This window comes from Daphnia pulicaria, chromosome 4, assembly GCF_021234035.1.
Source record: "Daphnia pulicaria isolate SC F1-1A chromosome 4, SC_F0-13Bv2, whole genome shotgun sequence".
NCBI classification, from domain to species: domain Eukaryota; kingdom Metazoa; phylum Arthropoda; class Branchiopoda; order Diplostraca; family Daphniidae; genus Daphnia; species Daphnia pulicaria.
This window is the reverse complement of record NC_060916.1, coordinates 4,607,684-4,627,299: the sequence shown is the minus strand read 5'-3', so window position 1 is coordinate 4,627,299 and position 19,616 is coordinate 4,607,684. Positions and strand designations below refer to the sequence as shown.

Sequence of the window (19,616 nt, the reverse complement as noted above, 5' to 3'; positions counted from 1 at the left end):
TAACTTCTGAGTGTCAGTAAGAAAATATAACGATCTAGTAAACTTCAAATTCTTTTTATTTCTTTATCAAGGACGGTGAAGTGATCACTCGATACGGGAACTGGAGGTTTACATATGAGGGAGCAACTAGGGGTATAAATTTTCAAAGTACTAAACAACACCTAATAGATAAATATTCATGGAGCGGCGGCAATGACTCGGAATACTTGACCGACTTTGAGAAAAATCTTTCTAAGCAATGACCGCAATTCCGGTTTTAACTCGAAAGACACCAACTCACACAGAAGCTGATGCCACCAACTGACGTGCGTTTTAAACTAAAGAAAAATATACACACATTAATTAATAACAACCCTTGATAATTAAATTTAACTGTTACCTTTTCGTCAGTCAGTTGATTTATCTTCCACAGGAAAAGGAGCATAAGAGGTGACCATGCATCACGATGGCTCTCGGTCTCAAGAGTAACGTAGTACTCGAGGGCGTCCTTACCCAAATGTGTCAGTTTATCAGCTACCTTACCCCATTCGTTTTGTCGCCCTTCGTCGTGGTAAAGGCGGAAGAGGATGCGCATAGCGCAAGCAAGACTTTGCGTTTCCTGTTTCAGCAAGTTTGGTCGGACAGGTCCTCGGAATCCTGCCTTCCATAATACATTCCTCTGCGTCGAATTGGTGTTGAACTGGCGAGCAAAATTATGCGACTTTGCTAAGCAATCGACCATCAGCAACAGGTGCTCTGTAGACATGAACTGAAACATTCCTTGATCTATAAAAATAAATAGAAACAAAACGTTGTATAAATACAAAGATTGTAGAAAAACAAAACAAAAATATCACGTAATACCGAGATCAAGGTCTCTTTGGCTAGCCGAAATGCTTTTGGCAGAGGCGAGCAAATCCGCATCTTCTTTGCGAGTCGTAGAAGGGAAAAAAACGATGTTGTCAATGGTATGGATCAGCTCCAACTGGACTTGACACTGAACTAAAAGACCATTGAAGAGTCGCTGTGTATCTTTGACTCCACTATCCGTTTCAGCTGGCGCCGAGTGAGGGCTCCACGTCAATAGGGCATCAGGTAATGTTAAATGGAATATGTCATCAACACAACCACAGATTCGTAACCAAGAAGCATCACCCAGTTTGGGTCCGTTACTAATCACAAGGTTTTCCAAGCAATTGACACCTGAGCGCGCTAGTTGCTCATTTTCCTGGGTCACGCACCTGCAAAAAAAATGTAACATGTATTCTATAAAAATACGATGAGCTTATGCTATTAAAAGCTTACCACAACAGCTGAGCGATAAAATCATCAATAAGCAATGAACCGATCAAATCAAAATATTGCGTGATAACATCGACCATGGCGTAGAGGGCGTGGTTACATGTAGTAGTAAGCCAGTCGGATTTTTCAGACAACTGATCCGGCAATTTTGATTGGTTGAAGATTCGAAAGATAACTTTAAATAAATCCTTCCACCAATGTGACCGGAACGTTGAACCGTATTGTTTAGCCATTTCGAAGAGAACAGTTAGAGCGCGAGTACGCACGTCTAGTTTGCAACGTCCGATGATGCAGCTCAACTCAAACAGAATAGGAAACCAACCACGGACCCATAGGCGTTCTTCCTCGGGAATTAATCCCAAGTTTGTCACAGCTGAAGTTAATTGGCTGTTGACCATGTCGTCTGCCAGTTGGGCACCTTTAAAAAACACACAGATAGTTTAATATGTTGTAAAGTCAAGTAAACTTTCAGTGCATTTTTTTTTTCATTTACCCCCATCGCGAAACAGAGCTGGTTGGTCGGCAACATGCCGACCGCACAGCCTTATCAAACGGATAGCCTCCATGTTAGTATCTGGGAAAAGTGGATTGCAGGCGAACTCGCTTAGGCACTTGACGCAATCCTATCGTATATCCAAGATTAATACAGACTTTCCAGTGGCATTATTATGATTGTATAATTACCTGGAAGCTATCGATCATTGCCGCCATGTTAGTTACGTAAAGTTCTGTTACAATTTTATTTATTGTTTGAAAAGCCAGCTCCACAATGGCTTCGTCGTTGTCGGATGCGGCTGTAAGATTTGGAATAAAAGAGCATGAATTGATTCTTAAAATATGAACATTTCTATCATACAATTACCTAGTAGAAAGACACAAAATATGTTCTTCCATCCTGATTTGATATTATCTGATTGGCTATGAACCATTTGGGTGACACAACGAACCACCATATCGCGAATTGTGGGTGATCGATTACGTTTCATGATGTGCTCAAACGGCCTGAGAAAATCTTTTTGGAATCGAAAATTTGCCAGTTCTCCCTTTTCAATGAATTTCATTGCAAGTTGTCGAAGTGAATCGACTGCGAAGAAAGCGATGTTCTCGTTACTACTCGTTCCCACTTTGTTAAAGTGGTCGCCCAAAACCTCCCAAATACGCGACCATTGCAAACGAATACGTCCCATATTGTAATAGGAGATTTCAACAATTTTCTGCAAACTGAACATGCGCGGCTGCGTAGAATGGGCCAACTCTTCAAGTGAGATCTATTTAAAAAAAAAGATGTTTGAAATATCACAAAATTCATACCGGAGGCTCAGAAACTGTCGATAATAATTACCTGGCATAAAGCGCGGACAAAATCGACAATAGCATTTCCGTCCAACCGGGTAGAACCAGTGAAGATCCGATCCACTGCTACCACCACGCTCTGAGAAATTGTTTCCCCAATGGACTCTTTGACACTAGCTGCTTTCAGAAATAGATATATGAAATATTTTAGGGGAATGTTTTTTTATGAAATGCTTACGTTCGAGGGAGTTTATACTGACGCTTGGCAGATCAGACAGATGTAGATTATTACCCGAAGAAGAGATACCTGGTAAGTTCAAATTCAAATTCATGGCGCCCAAATTCAAATTCAAATTGTTGCCTTGACAAAGAACAGAAACAAAAAACAAACTTAGGCCACATATACGGGACAAGACAAACAGTAAGCCACATATAAAAAGCCAAAATATTTTTACCAGCTAAATTGGCACCTGTTGGTGTAGTCGGAGTTCCAGTAATAAATTGCGGTCGAACTCCAGTGCCTATCAGCTGAGCCAACTCCAATTGGCTAATACATTTAAGTATGTCAAGCCACGAGTGTCCCAGGTAATTTCCATCAGTATGGGCGACTGTAATGAGAGTCTTGATCGTATCTATGTTTTTAGTTTTTATCTCAGTGATCGGAGAGTTGGCAGTCAATAGAGTAAAGCGGGCCAAGGCTTGAATGAAAGCATCTCGTTCAAGAGCCATATGAAAGATGCAGGCTATGCGGATGGCACAGCGAATACCATCCAGACACAGAGTTGACACTTCCAGATCATCGCAATCTTGTAGTCCTACACTGAAAGAGGCTAGAAAAGGTGTCCATGCAACTTTGAACATGGGTCGAACATGCTCCGAGTGCGTAGCTGACGTAAAGGGCGAATGAACGTGACTGACAGACTCCATTAATTGGCGTGCAGTCGAAGACAAAGCTTCCATTTCCATGTTCCACAAAAGACGACGTTTCTTTTCATTCGCTGTCCCTGCTAATTAATTACTAAAAGTAATCCCTACTAATTGAATTCTTTCTTACTGAGTAATACCTGACTTGCTAACTTTGTTGCCTAAAGCGTTGGACGCATGAGCCTTCATTTTGATCTCGTTTCCAGCGATCTCATCGTAAATCTGACTAAGATACTCTTCAGGCAGATCCTAAATTATCAACATGACAGTGATGACGGGAATGTAAAATAATGTTACGCTACGAAACACCTTTGAATCGTTGATGCCACGATTGTTCTTAATGAACTGTTCCTTAGTCATCTTGTTCTTGACTTGTGGGGAATGAAGATCTGTCGTTAGCATGATGATTGAATATGCCAGAACGTAGGGAGCATCAGCACTGGCGAATAGTCTAAGACTGATAACAAAAAAAAAAAAAAATAAATGTATACTCAACATCACATAAAAAATATCATTAGTTAAGAAACCTTGAATTGCATTCACAATAACGAGCAGCAAACTTTTCCATAAGCCTGTCAATTTTTTGGGCTTCACCGGGTAGTCGAAAACCCTCCAGAAAGTGACGCAGGGCACTAACGAAATCTTTTTCGTTGAAATCCAGTAAATCAACGTAGGCGTACATAACCTCCTTATTAAACTTGTCGGGTTCTCCAAGAAAGTCGCCGACTACTGTTTTATCCAGTCGTTCCTCCGTCACTAGAAAACGCGCCACGTCAACTGCTTCTTCCCCAAGAAGCTTCTGCGACTGCAAGTATTGCAAGCCTCTCCTAGATTTCCGATTAAACCTGTAAAGGAAACATCGGCATTACAAAAATTCATTTCAAATAAGAAGGACGAGAGATTTACAGCACGATCCCCTGTTCCCATATTTCCTTTTGCTGCTTGATGGCTTCAAATTGTTTTGGAGTTGTCATAGTGCCGTTGACGTAATTTTGGCTTTCATTTTCATCTGTGTGGTTTTCTTTTATTTTCTCGGCGTCTGTGTAAGAAAGTACGTTATAACGATAATGATTTTTTGAAATACTTGTTGTAAAAGACGAACCAATGTTGGATTGCGCATTAGGATTGACATACAGCTCACGACTCCATTCAACCATACACTTCAAAATTGTCACAAGGCACTCGAGGCCTTTTATCCGTAAAGCCTTTTCTTGAATTGGCGTCGTCCTTAGGTCTACAACATGCCGCCCTTGAGCGATCTTCGACAGTACATTAACTAAGCGCTCAAAGATGTTGGCAGCAGACAAATCGCAGTCGTAATTGACATACAGGTCTACCACACTCTGAGCGTCGGCACAGATACGCGTTAAAGCTTGCATAACTAGCCAGTGGTGGTCAAAAGTCGAACCAGGATTTTCTAGAATGTTGAGAAAGATCTCCCGGAAAAACACCTAAAATCAAATCAAGAAACACAAATAAATTAAACTTGCACAAAAATAATCAGATGAGCTACGTACTTCAATTTGTTTTTTAAGTTGTGCCTTAAAGTTGTTCAATAATGCGAGAAAGAGAGCTAGGGAAAGCTCAGCTACTTCGGTTACGCTAGAGGCTCCGTCGCGACTGAGTGCTACGCACAGGCACTGCCGGACTACAGATAGAAAAACAGGATGCTCGCGAAAAACTGGGCCGGCATTTTGCACCACTGATAAGAGAAGTTGTAGAGACAAAAGTTTGGACCGCAGCTCATGAGATCTAAAAACAAACAAAAAACGTACTAGTAGAATATCCCAAAATGAATAACCAGGTTTACAGATACATACTTCGGATCTGGAATGCCGTCGGGCAGAGGTTTCATGGCCAGCCGACAAAGTGAACGAAATACAAGATATGCGTCTTTTTGCAAAACGTGCGAGAAGCTATTGGACGTCCCAATCGGTTCTAAGTCTCCACCACTGGAACTAGTGCCACCAATAGTGTCAACACTGTCTTGCGAGGGCACTCGGGGCAGCGATGATGAACACACTGAAATAATAGATGGAGGAGCTCCTCCGTTGCTCTGACCTCCTTCGCTTTGCGTGTCTCCTTCAACTTCTTTTTCAGCGCTGGCATCTAATATAAAAGTTGAATTACCAATATGTAATAAACTTAATGATTATTTTTAAAATGTATCAAACCGTTGACGGCTGTTGCAACGATGTCGTCAACAATTGAAGAAACTATTTCGATAGCTTCTAGTTTAGTTTCTCCAACTTCGGCTTGTTCCAGATTGTTTTCCTGATTTGGGAAGGCTGCTTCTTCTTCAATCTAAAAATAAACAAAAACAAAAAAACAATCTAATCAATCCATCAAATGAAATCAATTGTAGAAACTCACAGCCTGATTTTCCATTCTCATAAAAATAACATTCAACATTTGTGTCAATGTTGCTTTAGCAGTTGTCTGATTAATCAGATTTTTGCTAGCCAGATAGATATTGTAACAAGTTCGAACTGCCAGAAGTAGAGTCCCTTCATGGATTTCCACATGCTGAGATGTGACTACAGTTAATAAGGCCTGCACAAAAAATTAAAATTAATAGAGAATCAGACATTCAACATTGGAATAGCTTTTTACTTTAATGATTTGCAACTGAACACTTTCTTCAGTAGGTGTTCCAGTGAAACAGGCGCATATGGTTGCAACCACCCTGTCTATGAGACGCCGCTGTGGATTATGTGGATCAAGTGATGTTCCACTTAAATGGCCATAAGCAATGAGTTTCTGAATAAAGATGCAAAATATAGTCTTACAATCATACAAAGTTAGCAATGCATTTTACCTGTAAGCAATCTAATGCAATTACAACAACCCTTGGAACTGAGCACTGGCAAGCTAGTTCAAACGGGAGGTAATGTTTTTCTGCATTGATTACATTTGCAGAGTAATTTCGTGGAAGTGGAAGAGCAGCAGAGGTGCTATTTGAACTCTTTTCATTTTCTTCATGTTTCAGTTCCTCTTGTATATCCTCTGATGGTGTAAAACAAAATTAATTTGGGTTCAAGTTAATTCATTATTTAAAACTTACCTAGTGCTGTTTCACAAGCTTTCCTTAATTGAGCCAAGTGGCTTCGTTTGACTTCTTTGTCGGCGAGAATCTTTTCCAAACCTTTAACAATAAACATTTTGCTGAGATCCCCGGAAAGGATACGCATGATTTTCACGTGCACAAATGATACATTATTATTTCATAAGTAAGTACAAACAGCACTCGAACTCGTGGGTGAAAAAAATGTACACGTTTGCAATAATATTCCTATTAGAAAAAGCCACACATCACTAGAAGGAATACACAATCAGTTTTAGACCAGCTGTTTTTGACGTGTCTTGTCATCAACTCCAGCAAGGGTGCCACGTATATATATTTGTCACGTTGCAGCATGGATTCGGTATTTTGTATAAACGGAAACGGACAAAACGGTAGAGGGGGAGCGAGTTTTCTCCCTGGTAAAAGCGATAATATATAAGAATTATTTAAAAAAAGGTTCGTGAGATTTAATCTCAATTCTCTAAAAATCCTTCGTTTCTTATGTAAGAGGAGAGATAGGAGAGATACAATTTGTTTGGGGGACCTCATTTTTGTCCTGTTTTGATTATATTCTGGTTATACTAATTTGTGTCGTGTCACATATTCTCTTTGGTAATAATTCATAAACTCAGCTAATATTTAGATTGTAAACATTTATCACGTCGTTGGAAAAAAATCTTTGCATTTTATTCATTTCAGAATAATTGGGTTGCACTTGAGCAACTAAACACAATCACGCATACATGACAAATGACAACATTATAACACTGAAAGAACTAATGTTAGTATGACATGAGACTTAGTCGTTAGTAGTCCTTGCGTCAGTACTAGTCCCAATCAAGTCAGGAAGAGAAGTGCACTTTGGAATAGATAAAAAAAGAGAACATACGACTATTTGTCAGCCATCAAGTGGTTATAGGTGACAAAACCAATGCTGGCACAGGACCAAAGCAGGACGAACAACACAAAACAAGTATGTCTAAAAGGTGAAGCGAATGCGTTACGTACTGGTTCTAAAAGGAATTCTTTCTTTATCGCTTTTCGAGCGTAGAAAACCAACAATGCGGGTATAATATACTGCACTGCCGCACCAGCGTATGAGCCCGTGATTCCTACCAGGAATGAAATATCACTGGTGATAATCGCTAATACAGTTGGAGGAATTAGAGCCAAGAGAGGAAAAAGCAAACGACGAACAAAAAAATTGTAATCGGCTTCGTTTCGGCGCAAGAATAGTTGCTTTAAATTATTGCGCAGTGTGATTGTAATAATAGGGAAGGACGTGCTGAGCGTGAATACTGGAAACAGCGTCAGAAAGTAAAAGAGAGCCTGTTGGGCTGCAGTGACTGCCTCTATTTAATGGTTAACATGTGAAAACAAAAATTAGTCATCTCAATTGGAATTCTATAAATGTAGTATTTCAAACCTTTAGGCATCACAGCGTCAAGAATACTAGCGGTAAAATTGCTCGCGGGATCAGACGGACATCGATTAGGAACAAAGTTGAGGGTATAGAGGTCTTCCAAATGAGGGAATGCAAACATACCCGTGAAACCAAGCAAGAGGTAAAATCCAGCGATCATGAAGTAATCTAAGGCTAAAAGTTTGTAAAGGCCGCGTTTTGGAGAGATGGGTGTTACCAAAGAAGGTAACGACTGTATATATTTAAAAAAAATTATTAGGCCTATTTAACATTGAAAAACATATAATTTTTAATTTATGTAGTTACATGATGGCACATAAACGAGTAGACGCAGGCGCCGAAGAGGTTAGGCAGACCATTTACATTAGCTACAGGAGGATGGCCCTGATTCTCTTTTGGTGAGCTGAGCAATCGTACACAAGCCAATATGATCATTGCAATAAACGCTATTTAAGAACGGAGAAATTAAAAAAAAAATTACTATAAAAATCAGATGTTAAAGTTTATCTTACCAGTCCAGCGAACCAGCCCAGTCAAAATCTGGAGGAGCAACGTTTTTTGAACATTGAAAAACCCAAATGCCCCAATCAGGAGCACAAAAATACTCTGGTAATGAAACGATATTTCAGAGATTAATATCTGAATATTTAAATAAAAACATGAAAATCATACTAAGAAAAGCCTATATGCATTATCGCGAGTGAGATCAGATCCTTCCCAACAAGCCACAGTGCCGTTAAGTGTCTCGTTGCAGGGTACATCAACTGGGAAGTAAGTACACGCAGTGTCACGCAGAGATTTGCCAACTGCTGCTCCGTAAATAGCCAAGTCACCGTATAGATAAATGGTGATGCAAATGAAGAATAATATGGTGCCACCTTTATATTCGCAAACAAAAGACAATTTAAAAAAATCTTCATACGGATTATTAATATTTTTATTTACCTCTGTTGAAGAACAAGTGAGCTAATTTACCCTGTAAAAAAAAAATTGCGTCAAATGTTTTTTATTTGATATGTTTACTTTTGTTTTGTTAATTACCATTTCAATGGTTTCTTGAATGTCACACTCTTCCAAATCATTATCATGCGGAAGCACAATAAAATCCGAATTTTCGTTGATAACAGATGAAGTTGTTGGATGATCGTAATCTTCAGATTGTATGACTGAGGAATATAAATTAGGGCTGCTACATAAAGACCGCGTCTTTCGTACTTTAACTCGTTCTAACTAAAACCGCAAAAAATTCTAATGTATGCACATAACAAAATACTAATAAACGAATTCAACAATCAATACCAGACTTTTAGCAGGAGATTCAGACTCATCCGAGTCTGAATCATCTTGAGGGTAACTCGAGTGTTCTATACTTTCTTTTTTAATTAACTGTTTTGCCCGCTTACTACGCAAAATGGCATTTGCAGCGGCCATAGATTCCACCACGAAAGTTAGAGTAATATAACTGAATGTAATCCATAATTACTGACATCTTCTGATAAAACTCAACATCCATACTTATTTATTAATAAATAATTAACAGGTTTTTACCTGATGGCTGATAAAGCAAGAATAACAGAAAGACTGACAATCCATCCTGCATTTGCAAAAGCAGCTGGCAAAGTTAGAGCACCAGTTCCCACAATCAAATTAAAAACATAAACTAAGCCTATCTGTAAATGTAGGGAATAATGTTTTAATTGAGTTAAAAATTGCAAATCAGTCTATTTTAATTTACAGATGGTGGGTATGTGGAACTTTCTGTATTTCTTGCCATTTTGTCCAATAACAGGAATACCAATTGAAACCATAAGTGTTCAATAAACTGAGCAATCTTTTGGATGACCTGCATAATAAAATTAGTTTAATTAAAATAACTACTTGAATGATTTAAATGAACTTAATTACAGTGTATTTTCAGGCTTAGGCTTTTAGCCAGATTACTAAGATCATGTAATGGCATTTGGAAAATTTTACAATACATAGCTTTCATCACTTAGAAGGGTATTTTTATCCAATCATTGTGACACTATGACAGTATGAATATGATTGCATAACACTAGAAACAAGTTATATTATATTATTATAATTTTTTAAAGAAAAACCTGACTTTTATATTAGATAAAAAAGAATTTTGAAATATAATCAAGAACAAGTATGCAATAGAGAAAATCTGAAAGGATATTTTATTACCTTAAATTCCCAGTTTCAGTACAAAAAATGAAGTGAATGGATGAGTCAGTGCCACAAGAAAGAAAGAATATTAGGAACAAAAAAGTGGGTGGAGCACTTGTTCCAAAAATCTCAAGTTACATTTAAAAATTTCAATGGCACTAAGTGGCAAATACAGATTACAACGCAATTTTTTCCAAAAAAATAAATAAATAGAATGACGTTTCCCTAGATGTTGCCAAATCATAATTTTTGAACCCGTCCTCGGCGTCCTGCCGACCATGTCCAACTTTAGTCATGGCCAACAACCATGGTCATGGCAGAGCCATAGACTCCTGGTCGGTTCACGGCTGTGTTGGCTTCCCTATCCCGGTTTTAGGGTAACAGTAAGCCGATTTGGAAACTTTAAAAAGCGCCTCTAGTGAGTGTGTCAGCTACAACGTCCAGCTACTTTTGAGAGCCTAGATGGCTCTTTTTAAAGTTTCCACTTCACAATTCTGACAGGCCCCGCCCTAAAATCTCTGATAATCGGCTTACATTTACCCTTAAACTGAGATGGGGAAGCCAACACAGCCGTGAACCGACCAGGAGTCTATGGCTCTGGTCATAAGGCGTATCAAGTAAGTTATCCGAGCAATCGCGATTCCATAAGCATACACGGGAAAAACCCTCTACCGGGAATCAGTTCGAACTAAATTTCCCGTGTCAAAGTCAAGTCAACAATGAATTTTCAGAAAAATCGAAATTTTGAAAAATTAAATGCTCAACAGCATCAAACACTTCAATGACATGATGACATAAGCCAATGGTCGGAATGGATATCTCAATGGTGATCTAATGGTCAGCAGCCCAGAATATTATTCAAACAGACTCAGGTTCGAATCTCGATCAAGCGAAATTTAAGAACTTTCTGTGATATGGTAAAAATTAAAAGTTCGATGGGATTTTTACAGCAAAAAAAATTAAAAAAATTACGTGCGATTTATTATGATTACGATTTCACTTTTAGATTTAATTTTTTTTAGATTTATCATAAAAAAATTTATTCGGGAATAAGACCGCGGCAAGAATTTGTCGAGACGTTTGACGTCTTTGTTGAGACGTTAAGAAAATGGGCTTACGTTACAGCTTAAGTTTGGCCTCCAGCAATACTGTCATATTCAACCCGAAGAGTGTACGTCCATTGAGGGCAGCCTTAGCATTCAAGGCATTATACCTATGTTCACTTTTTACCCTGAACTGCATCAAATTCACACGCAAAACCGGGGTGTTTTCAACAACGAGGACTGCTTTAACAATGGCTGCTTCAACAGTCGCGGGTTTAGATTCGTCGTCAACGAAAATTTCAACGTGAGTCGCAGATTCACCACCAGTAAGTTCAAGGACATCAGCAATCTAATCACGAGGGGCATCTTCAAAATCAGCAGGAGCTTGAACATGGGCAGCCTCTTCAAGACCAACAGCAGGTTCAAGACCGTCAGAAAATTCATCAGGATGGTCAGCTTATTCAACATCATCAGCAGCTTCGACAGCAACATCAAGAACGACTTCATTTCCAATATAGCAACTTCAATGCTGAGCTCAGCTGGAACATTATTCTGTAAGGTGCAAAAATTTAAAACTGAAAATGATGAAAATTATTTTGTTATTGTTGTGTATTTCAAACTTACTTCAATATGGTCAGTTGGGTCAACTAAGACGTAGAAGTTCCCACGACAACCCAGTTTTTAAATTTGGTTTTTACGATAAACCATCCTATTAAAAAATACAATTAATCAAAAACATCAATTATTAAAAAATATAATTTTACCCTCAAGGCAAAAGAGTAAGAACACTTACTCTCCGGTGTCTTGCACCTCTCTCCCGAAAATCGCACACGTGAAAGTCAGATGTATAGAATTTGGTTCGTACTCATCAAAATTGTGCTAGAGTTTGGACATTTCATAAGAAAATGTCAAAAAAATTAAAAAAAGAACTGCATTCTTTCAATAGCACCCAGTCAGACGTTCATCACTCTCACCTTCATCTTTTGTTGATAATAATGATAATAATAATAATAAAATAATAAATGATTGGGCCAACTTACTTTGTAACTTTTAGGTGGACGGGGATCTATCCAGGTAAGAGGAGGACCACCAAATGTTCTCTGGTTTCTTTTGACATTTACAACGTAGGAATGTTCTGTATCCAGTACTTCGACTTTACCAGGCATCTTCGGGTTGACTGAAGTGGCCACCTATTTCAAATCTGCCTCGAGAAGGGGGTGAATAGTTTTGTAGGTTGGAATTTCTCGATTCAGAATCTTGGGAATTCCGATCTGCTCAGGCAAACTAAAATAAATAATAAAATTTATTAATAAAATTAATCAATTTAGTAATTAATAATAACTACTTACACTACTGTCTAGAAATCTTCAACCACGAATCCACAGAGATCACAAAGAGTCCCAAAATCATTTTGTCTTTGAATCTTTTCGTGGCTACAAAAAGATTCCGTGTTTTTCGTGACAATGGCCGCAGTAGAAACTATATGTTAATACCACAAGATATTGACTGATTAAAAAAGGGAAACGCTTTCATCGAGAAAAATTGGAGGAAATAGAGCATGACAGGATGGAAAATCATAGTTTCACAGGTAATTATCGTTTATTTATACAGGAAACAGCAAGTTGAAGATAAAAAGGTTGAAGGTATGGTAGATGAAGCCTAAAGGGTATAGAAGAAGCATCACAGATAGGTCTAGGCTACTTAACGTTACATGAGATGGAAAAAATGGTGTTGGATGGTGGGAAATTATCAATTCAATACATCGAAACGAAAGAAGCTAAACCATCTGAGTTCATCCCTAACGAAATCAACTTAATTCACGCAAGGTGTCCGTCTGTGAAACTAAGTCTTGCGGGTTTCCGTCCTGTGCGTTCCTCGCCTGTGCGTTTCCCTCTTGTGGGTGTTCCTCTTGTGCACCGGACCAACTGGACGACGGCATTGGAGCCAACAATTGTGCTTAGTGGTCTTTTGGCTAACTAAGTCGACTGACGAATCATACTACAGGAAACAGAACCTGCGGTTTATTCCATGGATCGCCTGGAAATCGGTAAAGGATTACTCCCATTAGACCAGCTTATAAAAGAAAAAGAAATATAAGGTATACAATGAAGTAAAGGAACATGTGTGAAAATTTTATTGAAGGGAAAACGAGTGGGGTTCACTCTCTTCAAGTCTCGAGAAAACTAGAAAAGTTGGGGAAGGTCAGCGTAAGACGAAAATTTTTTTTAATAAATCAAAATTATAAAAGTAAGAAGGGGACTAAAACACGTTTTTTAAGGAAACGATTTCTTAAGGAAAGATAAAATGGGGGGTTGTGTCACGTTGTGTTACCTGTATTTTATTTGCATTCCTGCATTATTTCTATGTTATTCTTTGACGTAGGAATATTGCCCAAGAACAGTTGGAGGTTAGGGACACTAACGTTAAACTTCAAGATACGCTCGTCTTTCATTTACAAATTGTTAACCCGTGTTGGTAAAAGTAACACAATCACCGCCTTTAATCTTCTCATTGAATAGAATTTATGGAATAACTAAACAGTTAAATCTCGTTTCCTCTCTTCTGCCTTCAAAGAAAAAAAAAACTAACAAGAAATTAAAAGAATCTTAATTTTCAAACAAGATTGTCCGACGAAGGTAAAAAAACAACCAGTTGAGACCATCAAGTCAGCAGTCATCACAAAACATAATTAAAACAATTAAAATTTAAGATTTAAAACAAAATTACTAAACCTAATACATAAATTGTGACGAAATTCAAGCCAAATCATTAAAACATTGCAATTTTGACGGTTTCTTGAGCTGCTTTGACTGTCGTGAAGGTGATAAAACCATATCCTTGGCTTCATCATAAGAGAGAATTCCCAAATCGTACCACACACTTCCCAGACAACTCACTAATTTTATCAGACTTTATAATTTTGACAGTTTCAATATACTGTTGCCATTAGTGCTCTCAACCTCTTGAACGTCCGCAACACACTTAGTAATTCTACTGATAATCTTCTTTTAAAACAGATATTTTAACTCATACGAAGTAAGGCTACTTTATAGCCTCAGGGTTCCAAGGGCAAAAATACAAGCCCTAAAACCATTTGGTTATACTTCAAATGCAATTTCCGTCATACATTATACATTTGGTGAGCAACATTTTTTACATTGACTTTTGATTGTTGGGTTTCTGTTTTGCCCACTCATTCACCCTTTTCTGCCAGTCAATTCTTTCAATGGCTTAAAGTGAGAGGAAATACAAAGGCTGTGAAATCCACGTGGTATTTGGTGGGATACAAATCAACTCGACATTTTTTTACCAGCAGATGTCAAATATTGGGTGCGGTGTCCATACATTAAACGACCGGGAATTTTATCTTTTTGGACTTAAGTTCTGCTGCATTAAATTGGGAAGCAATCAAAAACTGTCCCCATTGTCGTCAATCCTTTTTTGTGCTGAAAATCTCAAAACCAGAAGGCATTAACTGATCTAAGGTTATGCTTAGCCCAAGCCTTTCATATGAATAAATTATATAGGAAAAATCCATCTAGTAGTGGACCTTGTGGCCAATACAGTAACTCCAAATGGGATGGAATCCTTTTTTTTCCCCATTAAAAATATATATAGATTTCAAGGTGGACATTCCAATTTAAATAGGGGAGACTAAACCCATCTTGGACAGATCCTGTTTTCCCCTCATTTATTCCATTCCCCCTACCCGAAATTTAGAATAAAGAAAAGAAAAAATTTTTCCCTCACCCCCTTGAATTTTTACGTAGATGTAGCTGCAAAATAGAAAAGGTATCCAGATTTCAATTTTTCGTGTTTTTTTTACCTTACCGGGGTTTTCTTGGACAGATGTCTGAACCAAGTTAGAAAGGGTATTTATAAGGGGACAGAATTAATTAAAACTTTGGAACAAATACAAATTATATGATATTATATGATGATATAACGTATAAAAAGATAAATGTGGAAAAACGATAAAATGGCGGGGCCCGTATGTCGCACACCCGTAGAAAAGAGCTCAGTCTGAACGATACTTTACCAAAAAACCGGATTAAATGCCCGTTTGTCGATGGCGTGCTTGGCTATCTGTGGAATTCTGCGGGAGATCTTATAACCGCTATATTGGCGCTTTCCGGGACGAAGACTGATAATTTCCAAATCAATAGCCTTTTTCTTTTCATCTACCAGTGCGTTGGTCATTTCCGTTACGTCATAGTACGGTTGTTTTTCTTCTTTGCTGTTGGATGTTGCCAAAAAAGCAGTTGTTCGGATGATCCATTAAAAATTTTACTTAAATCGAAATCAATCAATCACTTATTTTTAAAAAATTTTGAAATAAAAATCAATCCATCAGTGGAAAAAGTTGAAAAAGCAATCAATCAATCATAATTTGAATTTTTGATAAAAATCGCGATTAAAATTTAAAAAAATCTTAATATTTCTAAAGAAATTCATTTTCGTACTTCTTCTTACGAATCTGATTAAATTAAAAATTATTAGCATAAATCAAAAGAAGAAATACACTTTCTTGGACTGGCTTTAATATAAAAAAATTCGGAAAAAGGATTCTCGGGTCGGAAATTTGAATCAAGATAAAAAATGTTACTTATTGAACACTGTTGTCTTAAAATTTTGCTTTGTGATTTTGATTTTTTAAAAAGTGATTTAAAATCGAAAAAATTAACCAAAAAAATCAACGAAAGAACAATGATTTAGATCAAAATCAAAATCACAGACAAGTTTATTGAAATTGCGATTTAAATAATTTTTGATTGAAATCGCCATTGATCTTCCGAACACTGCAAAAAAGTATACATTGGTTTCCATTTTTCAAAATAGGAACAAAACAAAAACAAGAAATGGCATGGTGTTGAGGAAGACTTTGCAAGAGTCTAAGAGACGGCAGAGTAATTGTTTACACTTCCTTCCATTTGTCCTCTATTGATGAAAAGTTGTAGTCCATAACTCTGCAATCCTTGAAAGCCAATTGGAAGTCACTGGAGCGGCATTTGTGAAAAGTGCCAAACGCCGTGTATTTGGTCAGTTTCATCCTTCTATACAGCAGTTCACGAATCGTGGCTTTCGGTTCTGCAGCAGATGATTTAGCAGCAATGTGCTAGAGCAAAGGATCAAAAGATTAATTTTAATTTTGAAATTTAAAGCCGAAAGGCAACATTCGTTGTAGGAAACGCATAATTACGTCAGACTCTACCAAAAAACGTAACGAGAACTTTTACTGCGGTAAAGACAGAAAAGAGAAAATCGATTCTCAAATATTTCACGAGAATCAACGAAACGAAAAGTTGCCAAAAGCCAAGTTGAAACAATAAGTGAAAAAAATTTTTGCAACAGCGCACTCAACGGTTTCAACATTGATGATGGATTGGATCACACCCATTCGTTTTTCTGGTATAATAATGCGCATACTTGATACACTATTCGTCTTTTTTCTTGTTTGCTGATGTTTATAAGTCATCGCATTATCTCCAGTTGAATCAATATAACGATTTCAGATCAAAGTATAGTAATTTCTCGAGTGTTTTCCGGAGGGCCATTACAATTTCCCCAGTCGGTGATGAATTGAAAAAAGCAAAAGGTGAAAACGTGAAACTGTCGGCAACTGCTGATGGTTAGGTTTGATTAAAAATTCAATCAAGAGCGTTGAAATGAATGGATTTCAGTATTAGATTTCTCCGGAAATCAAGTTTAGTGCGTCATCACACAGCTGGAAAAAAATCCCTTTTTTATCAAATCCCCCGAAAACTCTCAACTCTGAAGATCAAACTTGGTCACATATCGAAACGTAAAGAAGGAACGAAATATGCAACCAGAAGCAGAAACGGTGTGTGCATAGACGACCTTACATACGATTACGCGAAAAAGTTATCGGATATCGCCACACGACTTTCTCTCGTTCGTGTCCTAATAAAAACACAACGCCCTTCGTTATTTCCAACGTCACTTCCTGATATTTCTGCCCCACTTTGTTTTGTGTACACGAAAAAACACCATTGACGAGATATTCGTGCGTAATTTCGTTAGAGAAAAGTTCGATAAACAACCCGAGTTACATCAAACTGGCTTGAAACTATTCTTGAATTATCCCCCAATAATAGTGAATTTGTTTTGTTTTTAAATTGTTTAGATCAACAAATCATATGAGATATGACATAACATGTATATTCACCCTTCACCTTTCTTCATCAAATGATGTACCACGTCTTTAAAACACTTGTTATAATAATGTTGTTATGACAATGAAACTTACCGAAGGCATGTTGTATTATACTGAAAATCACTAATAAATGATGAAGAGAAAGTTTAAAGTAGTGGAAGCGATCACACCCATTGTTGACTAAGAAGTTTCAAGTATGAGTGGCGGGGTTTTCTGTCGTAAATGTCTGCTGCCAACCACTGAAACAAGCCTATTATTTTGTAAGGTAGATGGCGCTGACGTTTCAAACTTTTCGTTACTGAAATTTGCTTCAACAGGTCTTTGTGACGTGGCTTGCTTTGCGACTGCCAAACACCAACCAGTCGCTCTCCATCGTCAACACTTAAAATAAATAACAAAAAAAAAAATACGCACACACATACATAAAAAAAATCGTGAAATTGAAAGCTAGGCAAAAATTGGCAAACATATAAACAAATATAGAAAAGACAATCGAAAAAAAACCAGTCTTACCAATTAACAACATCACCGACATTGTTTGAAGAAATGGTAGAGACGCCAGTGTGAAAGGTAGACGATGGCCCTCTCTCGACAGATATAAACGATACCACATCGCCGTCTTTAAGAATTGCCGTGTATAGAAACTTGACTTTCACGCCATTGACAAACGTGCCAGCCATCGTGTAACCCGTCAGCCCAATTTTCCCATTCTCAAGCCTTGTCAGCTTGCAGTGCTTTGTCTCTGCGATCCGCTTGTAAACGGACCGTACCGCAATCTCAGGCGGAACAGTCACGTCGCACAAATAACTGCGTCCAACCGTGAACGTTGTAACACCTTCGACCGGCCTATAACATGTTATTAAAGATACAACCAAAAAACAACACGTTAGTCAGCGTGCCAGTTACGCACACACACACGCAAAAATTGGCACATTAAACATGCAAACAATTCTACAACATCAAAAAATTGTCACACACAAAATACATAAGAGCAAAAAATAATTCACCTCAAAGGAATTGGAGTGGAATACTGCGGGGAGTGCCACACCAGCCATCCAAATGGCACATCGTCGGCCAGTGCAACAGCCATTAAACAACTAAAAATGCCTACCGTAAACGGCGTCGATAAATCAGAAAAAACCACACTCTCCAATCACAAAAATAAAAATTATTTCGATTTCAGACTGTTGATTAGAAAAGTGTTACGCAACTTTTTCTGGCAAACTATGCAACAAATGCTGCACTTAATTACTTTCACGGAGAAATACACTACTCACAACCAGTTACAATCGATGTCTCCGGATAAACGATTCCGTAAAACACTTAATCAATTTCTGCACGAGGCAGCACGAATCACGAACAAAAATTGAATACTAGAGAAACAACGAGGCTGACCATCCAAAAACGCCGGACTGAAGAAAACAAGGTGCAATTCCTTAGGACGATATGTATGCTGTACTCTGGACGTCCGCACTTTCCCTCCTCCCCCTCTACCCTTCTCCCTCTTCAACCCACCCGGGGGATCTCACTTTGAAACACCCCCTCAAAAAGCTGTGACGAGGCCTTACGGCCAATTCCAACATGGTGACGGTACCACCTCCTCATAGACCATTGTGCTGCCTTATTATGCTGCCTGGATGAGCGGCGTTGGCTATATCATGAGCGATGATGATTCCGTATATTATTTTTTGATGCCGCGGTTAATCCATCAAACATCTTCTCTCCTAAAGAATATCATTAATTTGGTCGCTTTCTCGACATACGTTCGACTACTCGAGAGAGACTCCCATACCCCAACTGGTAACGTGCTACTTGCTTAATACATCGAAAATAGGAGCACTCGAGCAGTAAAGAAAGAAAATCTCCGATTTCTCGGTCGAAAATACGCGGGAGAGCCCGTAACTCTATCCGACTTTTCTGTTACCCTAAACCCAAGTTTATATCTTGTGGAATAATGAATAGATAAAGGGACGAAAACATTTCCATGCAAAAAAACAATACCGGACTAGGACGACTCTTACAGCGATCCTACTCTTAGTGATGCTTACAAGGATGACGGGAGAATAAATATCAAAGAGCCGGCCTGCTGCTGCTGCAATGGGCAATACAAGATACACGATGAAAAGCTCGCATGTTGTGCCTCTTTTGAGATGTACCCAAAACAATTGTCTCTAGGCGTTGTATTGAATGTTGTTTTATGATACGAAAGAGGCGGAGGAAGGCATAATAATCATTCCGGAG

The 19,616-nt window shown here is 38.1% G+C and overlaps 2 protein-coding genes across 4 annotated transcripts; both read right to left on the bottom strand.

The window, feature by feature from the left end:
• Positions 1-38: 38 nt before the first annotated feature.
• Positions 39-6,877, bottom strand: LOC124337949 (brefeldin A-inhibited guanine nucleotide-exchange protein 2-like). Of its 2 annotated transcripts, none has more exons than XM_046791972.1 (21): positions 6,563-6,877; positions 6,317-6,504; positions 6,112-6,258; positions 5,872-6,051; positions 5,673-5,802; positions 5,319-5,607; positions 5,016-5,250; positions 4,405-4,949; positions 4,026-4,343; positions 3,808-3,955; positions 3,639-3,747; positions 3,030-3,578; positions 2,813-2,935; positions 2,624-2,751; positions 2,144-2,549; positions 1,966-2,075; positions 1,775-1,904; positions 1,285-1,699; positions 844-1,220; positions 380-765; positions 39-317 (listed from the first exon to the last, which is right to left on the bottom strand). In XM_046791972.1, exons 1-21 carry the CDS (start codon positions 6,687-6,689, stop codon positions 177-179), a joined length of 5,181 nt encoding a protein of 1,726 aa, XP_046647928.1. In that variant the 5' UTR covers positions 6,690-6,877; the 3' UTR covers positions 39-176. The 2 variants fall into 2 exon arrangements, with proteins under 2 accessions (XP_046647928.1, XP_046647927.1); XM_046791971.1 differs by having other exon boundaries at positions 3,030-3,581; positions 6,563-6,876.
• A 350-nt stretch (positions 6,878-7,227) lies between these two features.
• LOC124337962 (transmembrane protein 104-like) lies at positions 7,228-10,413 on the bottom strand. Of its 2 annotated transcripts, XM_046791992.1 has the most exons (12): positions 10,176-10,413; positions 9,891-10,041; positions 9,721-9,828; positions 9,534-9,655; positions 9,285-9,447; positions 9,027-9,215; positions 8,931-8,961; positions 8,658-8,863; positions 8,498-8,591; positions 8,292-8,431; positions 7,989-8,217; positions 7,228-7,914 (listed from the first exon to the last, which is right to left on the bottom strand). In XM_046791992.1, exons 3-12 carry the CDS (start codon positions 9,757-9,759, stop codon positions 7,454-7,456), a joined length of 1,674 nt encoding a protein of 557 aa, XP_046647948.1. In that variant the 5' UTR covers positions 9,760-9,828; positions 9,891-10,041; positions 10,176-10,413; the 3' UTR covers positions 7,228-7,453. The 2 variants fall into 2 exon arrangements, with proteins under 2 accessions (XP_046647948.1, XP_046647947.1); XM_046791991.1 differs by lacking the exon at positions 9,891-10,041.
• Positions 10,414-19,616: the final 9,203 nt, after the last annotated feature.